Here is a 16,909-nt window from a genome sequence, read left to right on the forward strand (position 1 = left end):
CGGACTAGATGATCTGCTCAGGTCCCTTCCGACCCTACAAACTATGAAACTATGAAACATTGTCCTGTCCTGTCCTGTGTCCCCTACTGATCCCCACACCTGGATGCTCCCCCAGCCTTACCTCTGCCAGTCCTGTCCCCACCCCCGTTCTGGCATGGACCCCCTAAAGAAGGACCGTCTACCTACCTGCAGCCCAGCATGGTTACAGGCAAATAACAGGACCCAGCAGGAGTAGCACATAAACTAGGCCAGGATGCTCGGTAAACTCTCATGAGCTACAAGGACTTGAAAGAGCTTACTGCCGAGCGCTGTGCTCCCACTCACATGCCAAGTGGCACTCCTCTGTTCTGTTAAGTCTTTCAACACTTAACTCCAGCTTCATTTCTGACAGAGAACTTTAATCAGCTCCCATTGTTTAGTGTCTTTACAGATGGCTCTTTTTTTTTTTTTTCAAACAGACTTTATGGACAAGCATGTTTAGCCTCATTATTTACAGACTGTCCATACATTTATGGACAGCTGGTAAGTTTGTGGAAGAGAAACTAGCTTGCTAATTTATTAAATGTCTTTACTTGCATTTCTAAGAGTATTTTTGATAAATTAAAAAGAAGAAAGGGGGGGGAATAATTGTATAAATTTGCTTCTGTCACTTGGCTGTTTCTTTGCTTTTTAGTATTTCAATCATCTGGATAAGGGAACATAAATGAGTCAATTTCATTTTTGTTTCCACAGATTTTCAGTTTCTAATTTTCATGCAGAAAAGCTCTGCAGCAGTGTGTGAACAGCAATACTACAGGGGACCACTGACATCCCAAACTCACTTTTCAGAGCCTCTCTTTAATTTTCATTTTTCACTGAATCATGAGACTATTTCTAATCAATATTAAATTATAACTCAAAGAGTATGTAATACTCTGAACCTACTCAGAGCCTAACCTACCTGGCTGTTTTCCTTTAATGCCTGGAGGCAGACTTGTTATTTGGGAAGGTTTCTGCTTTCCCTTTTCAAAAACACCACATGGAACAGGGTTAATCTGAGGTCACTGGAAAGGACTCTTTCACTAGGCTAGGGACAAAACTACCTGCAAGAACACAGAGCTTATGTCCCCTTTCCTGTATTTACATTTCATGTTAATATGAAAAAGCTGCAAGACTCAAAAGCCAAAGCCCTGAGCACCCAGACTGCAGTTAGGGAAGGAACTTATCTAGCCCACACAAATCTGAAAAGCAGAGCTACTAGTAAACATTTTAAAAAACCATTTTCAGCTTTGTGTCTCCATGACTAAATACAAACAGTCAAAAAGCCTGAGACTGAATCAGTTCAGTCTTCACAGGTTAGTCTAAACTGCATAGATTGAAACAGTAAGCAAGTGAACAGACAGTCACTTTTGATTCCAAAAATGCATCCACATGCCTGCGGTGTCCCAGGCCAGAAGTCAGGGGGCACTAAAGCATGCCTCCCTGCTCTGTTAGAATAGACAGCTTGAATCTGGATGGGATCCAAGACAGAAGTTCAATAAACTGATTTAATCTAAGTCAGAGAAGTCTGATACTGCATCCATCCAAGTTTATCTTAAACCAGGTTCAGTCATTTTGAAAGCAGTTCATGTCCACTGAACTTCTGTTGTGTGGCAGATTTGAACTGGTTTCCAACCACTTATACCAGTTTGTGTGTAATTTCTGTCCCCACCCCACAGGGCAAGAATCAGCCCTCCTGTTTTGGGCTTGCTCCTCCCCACCAACATGTTCCTTAGTGAGCTTAGATTTCCTGTGCTTTTCACGTCTACTTTCTTGCTTGTGTGCTCACCACATGGATTACATCAGCACACTTCTGAGAACATAGTTAATTGCTACTGTAGTATCAAATGCGGGAATAAAACACATGGCTTTTCCCTTGTTATGAACAGACAGCATATAAAAAATATCTTCAAAATAAGCAATTCATTTTTTAAATTACATTTAGAAGTTCATATTTTAACACAAGTCCAATTTGGGGAATAGCCAACTTGGCAAAAACCCTTTCAAATTTTGGCTTATATTTTTCAGCACAAAAAAATACCCCCAGAGCTTGTAAAAATATCTAATGAAGAAGTTATTTTATTACAGTTCTACTATCCATCATTATTCCACCACAAAACCTTCCATTAACCTGGAACCAGTGATGATATGGCAGCAACTGGCATCCCCTCCCCTCCAACTGCACCTGACCAGCTGGATAACAGTAACACCCAGCTATCAGAAAAGGTTCTGTTCTATTGACTAAAAAAAGAGCACAAATCCGGTGGCAGTAAAGTTCTGTTGGAGAAGTTATTTTCTAAGATGCACTGGAATTCACCCATCTCTTTCCTGCCCAGGAGGGTAGAACATGGGTGGAGAGGCCTATGTAACAGTCAAACAAGCCAGGAAGTAGGAAGAAAACTCAGGGGCTTTTGTAACTCAGTTACCTCGTAATGAAGTAATTTGAATTTTCATCATGCAAGAGTTTTGGTAGGTGGTGGGAGAAAGAGTTCATTTTTCCTTAGACAGGGTTATAAAGGAAAAATGCAAAGTAGTTATCAATTGGCTAATTTTGGGCCCATCTATCCAGACAACATTTCTTAAAGACTGACAAAAGCGTCCCCATCTGTGCACAACAAACTGCTATTTGCTGCACTTGTTTCTAAACTTATCCATAAATTTATGACTCCATTTTTATGCTTTTTCCAGAGATGGCACAAGTAATACTCCATATGCAGTGTACTGTGACTAGGTTCCTTAAGCAGCCTTCAGCTCCTCACATCAACAATCCCACGTGCATACACACATCTATAGCTGGTGGCAAGGAATAAGCAAGGTTAACATTCAGTACTGTTCATGGAAACACACTGGCAGAAATAAGACAACTACAGAACACTGAATAGGCTCCAGTGGGAGTCTGGAGAACTTCTCCAGATATTATTGCTACATAAGAGTAAGGGAGATACAAAAGCAAAGAAAGATAATCCAGGGTCTCCAAATGGGATTGTTGGGCTCCAGGGTGCCTTCTCACAAACTTATGCCCTCTTCTTTCCCACATCCCCAAACCCTAAATTAACAGAAAAGCTGTACAAATACAAGAACATGGGTAAGTAACCATAACCATGTAGATGAAGCACAGATCAAACAGAGCACCCTTGCCCCCTGCTGGCTGAAAGTAGCAAATGGAATATTTTGTGTCTTAAAAGAAAGGAATACCCAGTTAAAACAGATTTAAAGCCCCTCCCTTCCCTTCCCCCATCCAAAAAATAGGCCAGTTGTCCCATTATGCATTGAGCTACTTGCACATTAGTCAGTTCATCTCTTTTGACAACTACCTCTGAAAGTCATCCACTTGCTTTTTTTTTTTTTTTTAGGGTTTTAGTCCAAACTTCTTTCACTCGCAACCTCCCCTCCATGACCAAATACCTGCCAATCATCTATAACAAAAGTTCTCAGCCCCAGGGCATACAATTTAAGCATGTAATAGGAATGTCATACCTAGCATGAGCTTATGGGGTTATACTTCTGGAAGTGACTGAAGTGAATAATAAACTAGCTAAAAAATAAGGGCCAAACCATCTTCCTGAATACTGAGTCTTGAAAAATGATGCTAGCTCTATGTTTTGGCCTCAGATGATAGCTTCATCTTAGCCTGTTTGGAATCGCGCAGCCACAAAAATGAAAATGGTAAAAACACTGTGACCCACTCTGGTATCTGCTATGACCCATCAGATAACTAACACCTGGAGTGCCCATGTGCTATTGCTGGAGGAGACAGGAAGAAGATTTTGCTGCAAGAAATTACAGAACAGCAAGAGAAGCAACACAAGCAAAAGAAACAGAGCTTTAGAGTACAAAGGAACCATGCCTTCATATATGTTCCTATAGCACCAGCAGAGTAGTACTCAGCTGCTGCTGATGGCTTCAGGGTTCTACCAAAACATGGTATCTAACAAGTTAAACAAGAAAGACATCCAGGTCATTAAAGAGCTGGCATGGTTTATTTCTGGGAGAGTCAGTAACACAGAAAGTTAATCTGGGAAAAGCAGTCACTAGCCACACTCACCTGCCTGTATGTGCACACAATGATTTCTCTCAGGTGATAATGCATAGGTGTCATGGTCTCACTAACAGTATCCAGTGCCATATCTACCTCCTTCTTTATTCTGTGACCCTCTGGCAAAAGCTGGACCACTTTCATCACAACCTGGGGGACAGAAGCAGCAAGTCACTTTATTCCAAAATCTACATATTATGCATAGCCCCCAGAAGAAGAGATTAGTTCAAATTTAACCCTCATTCCCATCTGTACACCTAAATCCATGAGCTGTCTTCTGTTGTATATTGGTACCATTAGCTCTGTGAGCAGGTGTCTTTTTGTCCTGTGTTTTTGCTCAGACCTCAGTAAAAATGAAGACTTTATCTGTGGCAAAGGCTCGTGGGCACAACAGTAATACAAAAGGACAGTCACTATCCACAAAGACCATAAAGTCAGATCATCTACAGTCAGGCTCCTTTGCATGTAGAAAAGGGTTGCTTACTGGCCAGCTGGCAATAGCACTGGGGTGGCAGGAGACGATAGGAAATAAGATGACTACTGGATGTGAAACAGTGAACTAAACATAGACGATGGTTTTGTGATTCGTTATAATCTAGCTGGTGCCTCTTCTAACTTCTCAGTATACCACAGGTATTTTTTTCCATTCTGGTCTTGTTCTTTTACATAATTAGGTTATCTGTTTGACTAAACCTTTTTTGCTTTGAAGCTACTTCTGACAGTTTTCTCTTCTACTCTTAATTTACTGTGCCTTAAGTGCCTGTTTTTCACTTTTGGAGTTAACACACGCTGTTGTTTTAAGTGCATTTGCTTCCTCCTCAGACCTTGAAAAGCCTGAAGACTCATCTAGCATCCTTCCTAAATACATTGCTGGTCTAAGAAAAGATATCACTATTTAAAACAAATCCTTACTTCTCACTTATTTCCTGGACCATCTCAGCTACAACAAAATCCCAGCCATGCTATATTCTAAAACACTTATTCTTAGGAGAAAGATTCCTAAAAAATATTTTACCTCTACTAAAGACAATGCCCAGAAAAAATGGAGGACACACACCCCACACAAGCCACTGCTGAAATGAGTGGAAATGCAAGCGCTCAATACCTCTGACCCATGGTGTCTCTAATCCTGAGACACCTAAGAGCACAGGCCAGACTTTCTGTGGTACAGCAGGGACTAGAATACATGGGTATTTCAGACTCAGATGATTAAACTAGCCACCAAACCACCCTTCTGCTTTAATCCATTTGGTCACCTCAGGCTTCTTGGCTCAGTCAGGCAGTTAAGACAAACTGCTTGTGTTTCTTTTTTAGTTAAAAATCTCAAATGTCTGTTATTCAATTGCATCTCAAAACCAGCTATATGTTGATAAGACAGGAGGAGCAGCTCACCAGTCTTAACAGAAAGGCAGTATTACTTTGAAGTCTTTTTAGCCCAGGATGCAGAATGACAGTGGAGCTCTCTTACTATTCACAGTAGATTACAAGAAATAGCTTCCCTTAGGAAGATGTCACGACAGTCAGGATTGTTAATCACTCTGAAACCCTCAGAGATTTATGTTTTGCTCCACTATCAAGAGAGCTTTATTTTCCAGAACTTGCTGTGTTCATAGTACTTAAGGTCATGTCTGCATGCCTGTATCCAACACTCAGAAGCACCACCATGAAGCACACCTTGCATACTCACCACTACAGTACATGCCCCCACTGCCAAAAATGAAGCAACATAACCACTTTAGAGCAGGGGTAGGCAAAATGTGGTCCACAGGCCACATGCAGCCTGCCAGGCTATTCTATCTGTCCTACAGGGCCCCCAAAAATTTAGAAAATTACTATTTATTTGCCCCTGGCTGCCTGTCATATGGCCCTCAATGGCTTGCCAAAACTCAGTAAGCACCCAAAATAATTGCCCGCCCCTGCCTTAGAGTATCTCTGAGCATGTGTCCAGGGTTTCTTTCAGCTTCTCTGTCCCATGTATGCTCACTGGCATGTGCTCATGGAAGCTCAAATGCAACTTCAGTGTCTCATTTCTAGATCTGGCACAAGCAGATTGGGAATGAGTGGGTGAAGCATTCATGGTAGGATTCACAGGCATGTCACAGAGGCAGTGTAGACTAGCCCTGAGGCATACCAGACTCCTGCAGGTCTCCAGGTAGGATGTGGACCTGCCAGGATTATGCACAAATACAACCACCACAACACTGTGTTGTTCAGAAACCTCCTTTGGAAATAAAAATGGCACAGGTATTTTAACTGAATAATACTTGTGGCTTTCAGAAAACAAAACTGGTCAAAACAGTCCAATGCTGAATAGTGACAAAGTGGAGGCAGGGGTTAATAAAACAGGGCATAATCAGATACTGTCACTGGCAGATGGAGGAAAGTCTAGAAAGCCTGAATGCACAGCCAGTTAATTCCTGCACATTGTTGGGATGTGGGTTGTGGGGTGAGTATGTAAGCTTGCTGCCATCTACCCACATGCTGTCTGCAGTTCTTGGACAGGGGAGGGTTCTTATGACTGGTCTCCTCCAGGCTGCACATCTAAGAGCTAATCCTTGGTCTCCAAATGAAGTAAACATTTGCCACCTCCACAGATCACCTTAACAGCAAGTGCTACGACTAACAGGTTATTTCTTGCTTTCCTGGTTCTCCTTGGGCATTTTATGCTACTTTAAATATGATGCTATTTCCAAACACAAAATATATCAAATCTTAATGTCCAAGTCCTAAATAGTCAGATCCCGGAATCCACACTTTAACATGGTCATTACTAGCTATAAAGGTATCAGGAAGCCCGTTTCTGATGGCCTTAAACACAGATCCTGTCTCTTACTGGCAGACTCCATCCCTGAACAAAACAGCTGAAAAAATGAGGCTGTGCCTAAAGGAATGGGATACAAACAGCCCTTGGAGATTTGAGCAAAGCACCTCAGAATAATGGCAGTGATGATAACAGCAGAAGGACTCACCTCAAATTCCCCTTTGGTATACTTGGCATCAGGCACACTAACAATTTCTTCCTCGCTCACCTCAGGAATACCCTACAGCAAAAAGAAGCCAAACCAGATAGGGGCTGTTAAAATGCTAACCCAGAACCTCTTCTCACCTACAGTGTAACAGGTAATAATGCTGAGACACAGATCTAAGCTCTGAACTGTGTGTCAGGAGAAATGGCTTTTCAAATAATAGTTTCTACTATATACCTTTGCCCCCTGCCCCCAATCAATAGCTCTCAAAGCACTTACAGTGATGTTCCCCCTCCACCTCCTCCAACAACCAGCAAGGAGTCAGTGGGGAAAAACAGGAATAAGCAACAAGCTGTCCAGACTTCCAAACGTGGTCTGTCCCAGGTTTGGCTTGGATTTGGTGAGCCATGTCAGACAAGTTACTGGGCTTTTGTGTCTTAATTTTCTGTTCTGTTAAGAAAGACTCCTTCACCGGTATATGAGAATTGCAATTCCTTGCATAGACGGTGGTAAGAAACCGAAAAAAAGTAATCTGTCACACTAACTCATGTTCTTCAGCTAATTTACTGGCTACCCATACTAAAGGGTTATGGACAAGGAGGTCCCTTTGTCTCCAGCATCCAAAGCCATTCCCTGAAGTCATCTGAAAGCACCAATCCACACACCTCATTGAAAAATCCCTCTTGCGACTGTGAGCTTTGTGATGCTTTTCAACAATGCTATTCAGCAGTCTCATCATGTGTGTGATTAGAGAATGCTCCACACCTGGCCAGCAGAGCTCAGAGAACTGCAAGTGCTGTAATAAGGGCATCCTGGGAAAGGAGGGGGGGACATGGCAGTGCATATCAGGGCAACTGCCCCAGGTCCTGCACTTTGGGAGGCACCACAGAGCCGAGCCGAGCCACCATGGCCCTTCTTGCAGGGCCTGCATCATGCTGGTGACTCCACACTGCCGCCAGCAGCTTCACATCAAGCCGCTCACCACCACCCCACTGCCGCCGGCTTCTTTGTGTTTGGGTCTCACACAGGCTGATTTGCCTTGGACCCCACACCCTGCTAGGGTTGTAATGAGGCAGGAAGTGCTCAGTCACTGATTTCTTCTCCTGCATGGCCCTGCTCAGAGAAGCAGACACACCTCTCTGGCCAGCTCAGGAGCAGTGTAATAGAGTCTTATTAAGACACCTCACTCTACTTTAAGTTTTGCTGTGAATGCTCCAGCACAGCCCACTTTCACTACTCAGAGTAAGGGCTTGGCTCTGGTATTTAGAGTTAAAGATTAAAAAACCACTCCTCTGTTTCCAGCCCTCCATCCGCTGAAAGGCCCATCCCTGAACAAGTACCTACATTGAAGTGCCAAAGTGTGAGGACAGCAATAACCATGGCTGTGGTGGTTCTCCCTCTGCCACTGTGGCAGTTGAACACAAAGGCCGTGTGGGAATCTTCAGCCAACGCACTCTTCATTGCATCCAGCAGCTGATCAAAATCCTGCAGAAGGAAAACATAAAAGGTTAAATATGAACTTTTCCCACTGGGTATAACCATAGATTGTTTTAATTAAGAGCAATTTCTGCACAAAGTATAATATAAAACAAGAAAATGCATCTTGAGAGTTACATCTACAACACCCTCTGAGCCACTCAACAGTAGTTCATAATCTGCCTCAGGTACTATGGAGAGAATGTGACCAGTGCAACATGGCAATGCCTATTCCTTACAGAAAATGCCATAAAATCTCTAACTTCTATCAGAGTGGCAGCATACATGCCCAGGCTGCGTTACAGGGTCAGCTGTGAGGTAAGATCTTAGCTACTCATGTAGAATATGAACCCTTTAGGCCAACAAGAATGCCAGTGCCAAGCATATGATCACCTATTCTTCCTGAGACTTACAGGAAAAAAAAACTTGCATGACAATTATGCCCTTTAACATTCAATTCATATATACAAACTCCTGAACTGGGAAGACTTAACACTTCTCCCTGCAAGTTCTTGGCCATTTAATCCAATATTGTGATATATTGTAAACCATCTGCATTAACTTGTACAACTGTGATCATTTTAGTCTGGCTGGCTAACTCTTCCCCCCCATATGTGCTGAAAACAGCTGTCCTTCCTTTCCTAAATATATTTAAAATGGGATTAACATCATAGCATGTAGATAATGTTACACTGTTACTGCATGGATCTCAGAGCCTTGCTCCTTCAGACAGAATTCTGGGTGCCACTATACCAAGCCCAGACCAAGTGGTTTCTGCAACTCTGAAAAAAGATAATACACAACTGTAGCTACAGCAGCATTAACATTTTCACTTTAATGGAAATGCTAAAGAATTATCCTAGAAAAGTTTCTTAATTACTGTTCTCTTAATTTCTTTTGCATCATTATAAGTTTTCTAATAGAAGCCACAGAACTTTAAAGAAGCGTGACTGAGAGCGCAAGAACAAACCATCCCAATGCGCAGGAAGATTAGCAAGTATGGTAGAAGACCAGCTTGTTTAGCAGAGAACTCTTCAGTAAACTAAGTCACAAAAAGGAAGCTTATAAGAAGTGGAAACTTGGACAAATAACTAGGGAAGAATACAAGAGCATTGCTCGGGCATGCAAGGATGAAGTCAAGAAAGCCAAAGCGCAATTGTAGTTGCAGCTAAGCAAGGGATGCAAAGGATAACAACAAGGGTTTCTGCAAGTATGTCAGTAGCAAGAGGAGGATCAGGGAAAGTGTGGGTCCCTTACTGAATGGGGGAGGCAACCTAGTGACAGAGGATGCAGAAAAGACTGAAGTGCTTGATGCCTTTTTTGCCTCAGTCTTCACAGGCAAGGTCAGCTCCCAGACTACTGCACCGGGCAGCACAGTTTGGGGAGAAGGTGAGCAGCCAACAGTGGCAAAAGAATAGGTTAGGGACTATTTAGAAAAGCTGGACGTGTACAAGTCCATGAGGGTGCTGAGGGAGATGGCTAATGTAACTGCAGAACATGGCCATCACCTTTGAAAGTTCATGGTGATCAGGTGAGATCCCAGACAATTGGAAAAGGGCACACAGTGCCCATATTTAAGAAAAGGGAAAAGGAGGATCCAGGGAACTACAGACTAGTCAGCCTCACTTCAGTCCCTCGAAAAATCATGAAGCAGATCCTTAAGGAATCCATTTTTAAGCACTTGGAGCAGAAAAAGGTAATTAGGAACAGTCAGCATGGATTCACCAGGAGCAAGTCATGCCTGACCAACCTAATTGTCTTCTATGATGAGGTGACTGGCTCTGCAGATGCTGGGAGACCAGTGGATGTGGTGTACCTTGATTTTAGCAAGGTTTTTGATATGGTCACCCACAACATTCTCACAGGCAAGCTAAGAAAGTATGGACTGGATGAATGGACTGTAAGGTGGAACTGGCTGGAGCATCAGACTGAGAGAGCAATGGCTTAATATCTAGTTGGCAGCCAGTATCAAGTGGAGTGCCCCAGAGGTTGGTCCTGGGGCCGATTTTGTTCAATGCCTTCACCAACAACCTGGAAAATGGCATAGAGTGCACCCTCAGCAAGTCTGCAGATGAAACCAAACTGTGGGGGGAGTAGTAGATATTCTGGAGGGTAGGGCTAAGATTCAGAGTGACCTAGACAAATCGGAGGATTCAGCCAAAAGGAATCTTACGAGGTTCGTTAAAGAGAAGTGCAAAGTGCACTTAGGATGGAACAATCCCATGACCCAGTACAGACTGGGGGCTGACAAGCTGCAGAAAAGGAGCTGGGGATTACAGCGAACAATTAGCTGAATATAAGTCAGCGGTGTGCCCTTGTTGCCAAGACACCTAACAGCATACTGGGCTGCATTGTTATATGTGTTGCCAGTAGGTCAAAGGAAGTGATTCTTCCCCTCTATTCTGCACTGGTGAGGCTGTATCTGGAGTACTGTGTTCAGTTTTGGGTACCGACTACAGAAAGGATGTGGACGACTTGGAGAGAGACCAGTGGAGAGCAACAAAAATGGTGAGGGGACTGGGGGACATGACTTAGGAGGACACGCTGAGGGAACTGAGCTTATTTAGTCTAGATAAGAGATGACTGAGAGGAGATTTGATACCAGCCTTCAATTACCTGAAGGGGGTTCAAACGAGGATGGAGCTAAACTGTTCTCAGTGGTGGCAGATAACAGAACAAGGAAGCAATGGTCTCAAGTTGCAGCATGGGAAGTTTAGGTTAGATATTAGGAAGAATTTTCTCACTAGGAGGGTAGTAAAATACTGGAACAGGCTAGATTAAATAACCAAGAAAGGTGGTAGAATCTCCATCCTTGGAGGTTTTCAAGCCCTGGCTAGACAAAGCTTTGGCTGGGATGATCTAGTTGGGGATGGTCCTGCTTTGAGCAGCGGATTGAATTAGATGCCCTCCTGGGGTCCCTTCCAGCCCTCATTTTCTATGATTCTATGAACTGAAGAAGAAATCCTCAGAGACTCACACTACATGTACCAATCTATCATTGCAGAGTGGAGCCAGCAGATGGCAATAACGCATTTCAAATCAGCATGACTGAAAAGCAGCCCTGATCCCACCACTATTCAGTGACAAACCCAGAACTGAAAGCTACAGCAGTCAAGTTACACAGATAAGTGTCACTGATCACTGCCTGGGCCAAAGACGGACAAGTAACTATCAATCTAGGGGTAACTCTCTCATTTTCCCTTTTCTCCAGGGACTCTACATAAATCCTGGGAAGGAACACAAGCCAAGCTTCCTCTTCATAAACCTGTGCAGAAACAGGAGTACAAGACACAATCCAGACCTGCAGTCTCTCTCACTCTGGCCAGAATCTTCCCAGGTTTACCAGTACCCCGCAGTCTAGACACCGAAACTACAGCTGCCCTTTCCCTCTTCTGAGGACTAAAGACCACCAGTGCGGTAACCCAGTAGAAGGACATCTGGTGACTTGTTTCATTATCTCCTCCATGTTCTTACTCCTGGTGCCTGGATAGAAAAGAGAAGCAGCAGCAAATGCAGCAGCAACCTCTGAGCCAATGTAATAGCAACTTCCCGCTCCACTGTACAGAAGTACTGTGCCTTCATGTGAAGGAAAGATTGGAGGAGTGCCATCCCTTCCAAAAAGCAGAGGAACTAAAAGACAGCAGTGCAACCGAGGAGGGAATGGAAGAGGGAGTTGGGATAAATTTGAGGAAAATGGAAGACAGAATAAGAGAGAGAATCAATTGAAGGGAAGAGCTAGAAAAGAAAATCAAACTGGAAGAGGAGGTGAGCATCAGTAAGGGGACAAGGAATAAGAGGCAGAATACAAGGGACTGTAGGGAGCAAGTGGATGACCTGTCCCATCCCCTACTCTTTAGAGAAAAAACAAGAAAATGCTCCATGAAGTTCCCATCCTAGAGAGTTTTTCACCATGCCCCTCTTCAAAGAGTTTTGAAATTCTGGTAACGGCTGTAGTTTCCTGCTCCTCCATTACCTGCTCCTTGGGAGCACAGAAGTCTGGGATTGGGATCCGTTTGTACGTCAGTCCCTGGCATGTGCTTCTGTGTTGATTAAATATCTCCTGTATGGTCAGGCAAGTCTTAAACATCTTCATCTGTTTTTCCTGCTCCAGATATACCTCCAACCACTTCTGGGACTTCAGCATGTCATTCTTCAGGGTGCACTCTAGTTTCTGTAGGAGAGAATGAGAAAGAGAGAGAAAAAGAAATGGATACTAATCAGGACTTACTCATTACCTGAGCACTGCACATATTTCATAAGATTTTTTTTCCCCCTTCTCATTCTAATGACATTTTACATTCCATAAATGTAATGCTCATAGAAAGATGTGATAATGTCAGGCACAGTGCAAGACCAGTTTGGAAGCTTTCCATACATAGTTCACCCAAATGCCCATTCACCTGATCTGTAACAATCCCTGCTATTTCACATCCAGACTTCCCTTCAACAGAGCCTACCAACAATATTTTGTGATGCATGAAACTAACTTCCCTGTTTCTCTCACCCACTTTGACTTTGAGCTCCCATTTGCCTCCACTGCCCAAAGTCTTAGGGCCAGTGCTTTTCTCCCGCATCTCCGTTGGCTGTACATGAGAATATCTTGGCTTAGCCTGTGCTGAAATCCTGACCCACATCTGCATCATAGCCCAAAACAACTCTCCTCTATAGCCAGCCAAAATCCCAACTCTTCAGAGTCCAGCATGTCTGAAATACTATTGCCACCTTCTCTTTTACACAAATAAGCACAGCTAGTTTCGCACCATACTCAAGATGCCTCTATTGGCTTCTCATTCATTTCAAGATCCCATTAAAAACTAACCACAATGGACCTTGCCTGCTTCCTGCCACATGTCTGACATGACCTACTCTCTTTACACTTTCTTCACTCAAGCTTGCCACTGTTGGTAACAAGCCTTCTCCCCTCAGTCTTCCTGACTATATTCTTTCAAAAGAACGTGTGTTCTCCCTCACCTAATGGGACATTGTCCAGTCTTTTCAAGCCACATTCGTCTTCCTGGAACGGTGTTCTGCTCTACATTTTGTAGAGCATTACACATTTTAGAGTGCTGTATAAATGCATAATAATAATTGGGGGGGGTTGTTTTGGGGGGACGTTTTTCACATCAGCACTTCAGTCCAAGGTTTCAACTGTAATGGACCAGGGTGCCAAACAAAAGTGTTCCCATTGCAAGATCACATTCTTTTCTTGCTCTTGTTTGCCAAAATGAAAGAAACTGTAAAACTGAGAGAAGTAAAATAATCACTGATCAGCATCCAAAGTGGTCAGCATCCAGTCTCTTCCTACCAAGCATGCACCATTCTGTGCTGGGTAGTATCAAACAGCCAGGCAGGTGGCCAGCTGGTTAGGTTAATGTGCTGAAGGACATCTGAATGGGACATTTTTTAAGTGGGTGCATCAACTAAAATTAATTGATTCTCCAAGAGTATAGATTTTCATTGTCTGCTTTTTATATGTTAAGGCAAGTATTTGGTGTTGATGTTTCTTCTCTCTTTTATTAGAAATGGAAAAGCTAGTACCCCACACAAAAGTACAGAGATTCTTTGAAAAGGAAAAATAACCATACCTAGCATTATCATTTTAATACTGAACAGTAACATGATTAAGGAGCTATAGGCATGTATACAAATGCTCCAGGCTGGAGTTGGGGGGGTGCTTTAATTAGAGCAGCTCTGAGACATTTCAAGGAGCGGAGGGAGTGTCTCAGGATGAAGGCAGTTTTACCAATGTGTGCTCCCTATTTTGAAGGAGTGACCACTTGGGAGAGCACCCCCACCGCTATTTTGAAGCACAGGTATCCTGAATAGATGTAATGCAGAGGCTTCTGGAATGCATTAATTAGCACACTCCAGCAGACTCAATTAATCAAGTCTGCTCCAACACATACTAATTAGCATGCACTGGAGCAGACATCTGGCACATGTTTAGGTGCCCTATTTGTCCTATCTTCTACATTTGAATAATACCAATACATTTGAAAAACACCAAGATGTATCCCACACTTCAACCACAAGCCGAAAAGATAGAGGATAAGAAGGTGCTATGGTCTCACCTCTAGTTGTTCAGGCATTCTTATAGGGACTGTAATCTGTTGTTCAAGATTCCCAGGTTCCCTGAGGGTATAGGTTTGTTCATTCCCTTCCAGCACTACTTCTTCACGGAGGTTTATCCACAAGATGTGGGAGTACTTCCTCTTTGCATCAGTTAAGTAGCTCAGGACTTTCCCAATGGCCTAGGGGAAATGGAAACTAAATTAAATGCAAGGCACATTCATGATTCAAACAGCACTGCAAAGAATATAAAAACTAGAGGGTTTTAGTCCTGTTCCCTGGTCACCTTCCCATTTGCCAAGAGCTCTACATATGGCCTCCTTACCTTGGAGTTGGGCTGTGCTGTCCCATACACAGACATTTTAGGAACCCTCCGGAAGTTGGCTACGTTCATCTCCTTCACAGTACTGAGCACATCTGGGGAAAAGCGCTCATCTACCACCTGCAGCAGAACAAACCAGCGTAAACTGGAGACAATCAGTGACATCCCTACCTGCTCATTTCTGCTGGCACCTTTGCCATTGCAGGGCTTCCCAAAGAATCTCTCCCAGCTGGTCACTCCCTCAAAGCAGGGAGCACACACTGGTAAAACTGCCTCCATCATCAGACACTCCCTCCACTCCTTGAAATGTCGCCCCTGGCACTGCAGCATACAGAAATCTGACAAAGAGAGGGATGAGATTGGAAGCCACAGAACTGGACTCTTCCAAACACTCCAAAACTGAGGGCTGTTGGGCTGACAGCTTTCAGGAGGCCCTACCCAAGGGGATTTTTAGCATATGAGACAGTGTGCACATTTGTTTCTGAGCAGCATTTGGCTGAGGTGGCCCTGGCACATGACAGGCAGACCTCATGTCTAACACGCTGCCTCTAACCTTCCAAGGTGGGATGAGGAAGAAGATTTAAAGCAGTCACTCACCAGTACTCGCATCCCCTTTGTTATCAGCTCCCCTGTCACAGTGAGCTCTGACAGGTTCATGTTCACCTGCAGCCTATACAGTTCTGGGTGTCTACACATCCATCTGCTGAAGTCAAGGGCGAAGGCTATGGGGTACTGCCATTCACAGAGAAAGAGACATGCTGGATTCAGGAACAGGTGAGCATTATCCTGTATGGCATGTATATCTTACACAGAAAGCAACCTCAAAGAGCAGTTCTTACAAGCAATTCATAAAAGGGCTGAAAGCTCACTGCCAAAACTTATCAGTATTTACAGCTCCCATTACAGAGCTACACACAGCTTGACCTGATACACTACTTCCTGTTTCATCCAAAACTTCAGACTGAGCACTGCTAAACTGAAGGATGGTTTTTTTTATTTGAACAAACAGAATACATTTTTTAAATGAAAGAAATTACATAAAACAGTTAACCAATGTTTGAGTTTAGACTTCATAGGGGAAAGGTTAATACAGTAATCCATTGAGTCACCTGCTCTCTAACTCAGGGAGAGAGAAGGAGCCTGCACTATATATACAGTACATGGCTAGGGAAATGAAAGAGCCTCCACTACTACTTTACTTTGATTTTACTCTATTTCACTAAAACTGTAACTCCAACCATAAAGGGAGGAAAAATAAGACAGGCTTTGGAGGGGGATGGGGAGGATTTTCACCTGCTCATGAAGGTAGTAGTTGAAGGCAATCAAGTAGAAATAGCGTTCAAGGCTCTGCAAAGTCCTTTGAAGAAAATATTCTTTGGTGCTATTCCCCTAAAACAAAATTAAAAAACAGGTGACACTTGTGACAAGCTGTGACATGACTAGACCATCCAGTAAGAACTATGCACCCTAAGCAAGACTTATTAATATACAGCAAAAGTTAAGGCCAATGCAGATTTCAGGTATAAAAAAAAAAAAGTGTCCCTCTACAACCTATTTGTCATCCGGGTAGGATAAGAAGCTCATTTTTGTTTCCATTAATACCCACAGATTACCTAGATGCAATGAGTATTTGATCCCTAATTGATTAGACTGAAAATCCGGTTTCAGGATGTTATGGAAAATGTTCTAACTTGTAACTGTTTATTTCTAAGACACTTCCCTGTAATGCCGGGGGAGAAAAGGAGTATTTGGCAAGGATCACTTGGAAACCTCTGACATTATGTAATTGACTCATGAATATTTACTTGTTACCTGCAAGACAAATCCAGCCCTCTATCATTTATCAAGAGACTAAGAAACATGCTTACTCTGAAAACTCAAAACAAAGTCTGTAATTGTGGAAATATTCCAGGTTTCTACTGATGTTAATATCACCATCAGGGATTTGGGGGGAGGGTGTTCCAGGCAGTTTGTTTTATTTTTCCCAGTTTTCTGTACCTTTATTTTTACCTCTGACAAATC

General features: G+C 43.1%; 1 protein-coding gene across 2 annotated transcripts in view; it reads right to left on the reverse strand.

Annotated features, from left to right (window-relative positions):
• Positions 1–16,909, reverse strand: part of PALD1 (phosphatase domain containing, paladin 1) — a 194,868-nt gene that overhangs the window by 75,123 nt on the left and 102,836 nt on the right. For both annotated transcript variants that reach the window (XM_019538553.1, XM_019538554.1), the window contains 8 exons: positions 16,181–16,276; positions 15,485–15,619; positions 14,891–15,007; positions 14,568–14,747; positions 12,470–12,667; positions 8,365–8,505; positions 7,024–7,095; positions 4,064–4,204 (listed from right to left, as the gene is read on the reverse strand). In XM_019538553.1, coding sequence (XP_019394098.1) covers positions 4,064–4,204; positions 7,024–7,095; positions 8,365–8,505; positions 12,470–12,667; positions 14,568–14,747; positions 14,891–15,007; positions 15,485–15,619; positions 16,181–16,276 — 1,080 coding nt within the window. The remainder of the gene's footprint in view (positions 1–4,063; positions 4,205–7,023; positions 7,096–8,364; positions 8,506–12,469; positions 12,668–14,567; positions 14,748–14,890; positions 15,008–15,484; positions 15,620–16,180; positions 16,277–16,909) is intronic.

This window comes from Crocodylus porosus, unplaced genomic scaffold (assembly GCF_001723895.1).
Source record: "Crocodylus porosus isolate Cpor-Errol unplaced genomic scaffold, CroPor_comp1, whole genome shotgun sequence".
NCBI classification, from domain to species: Eukaryota; Metazoa; Chordata; order Crocodylia; family Crocodylidae; genus Crocodylus; species Crocodylus porosus.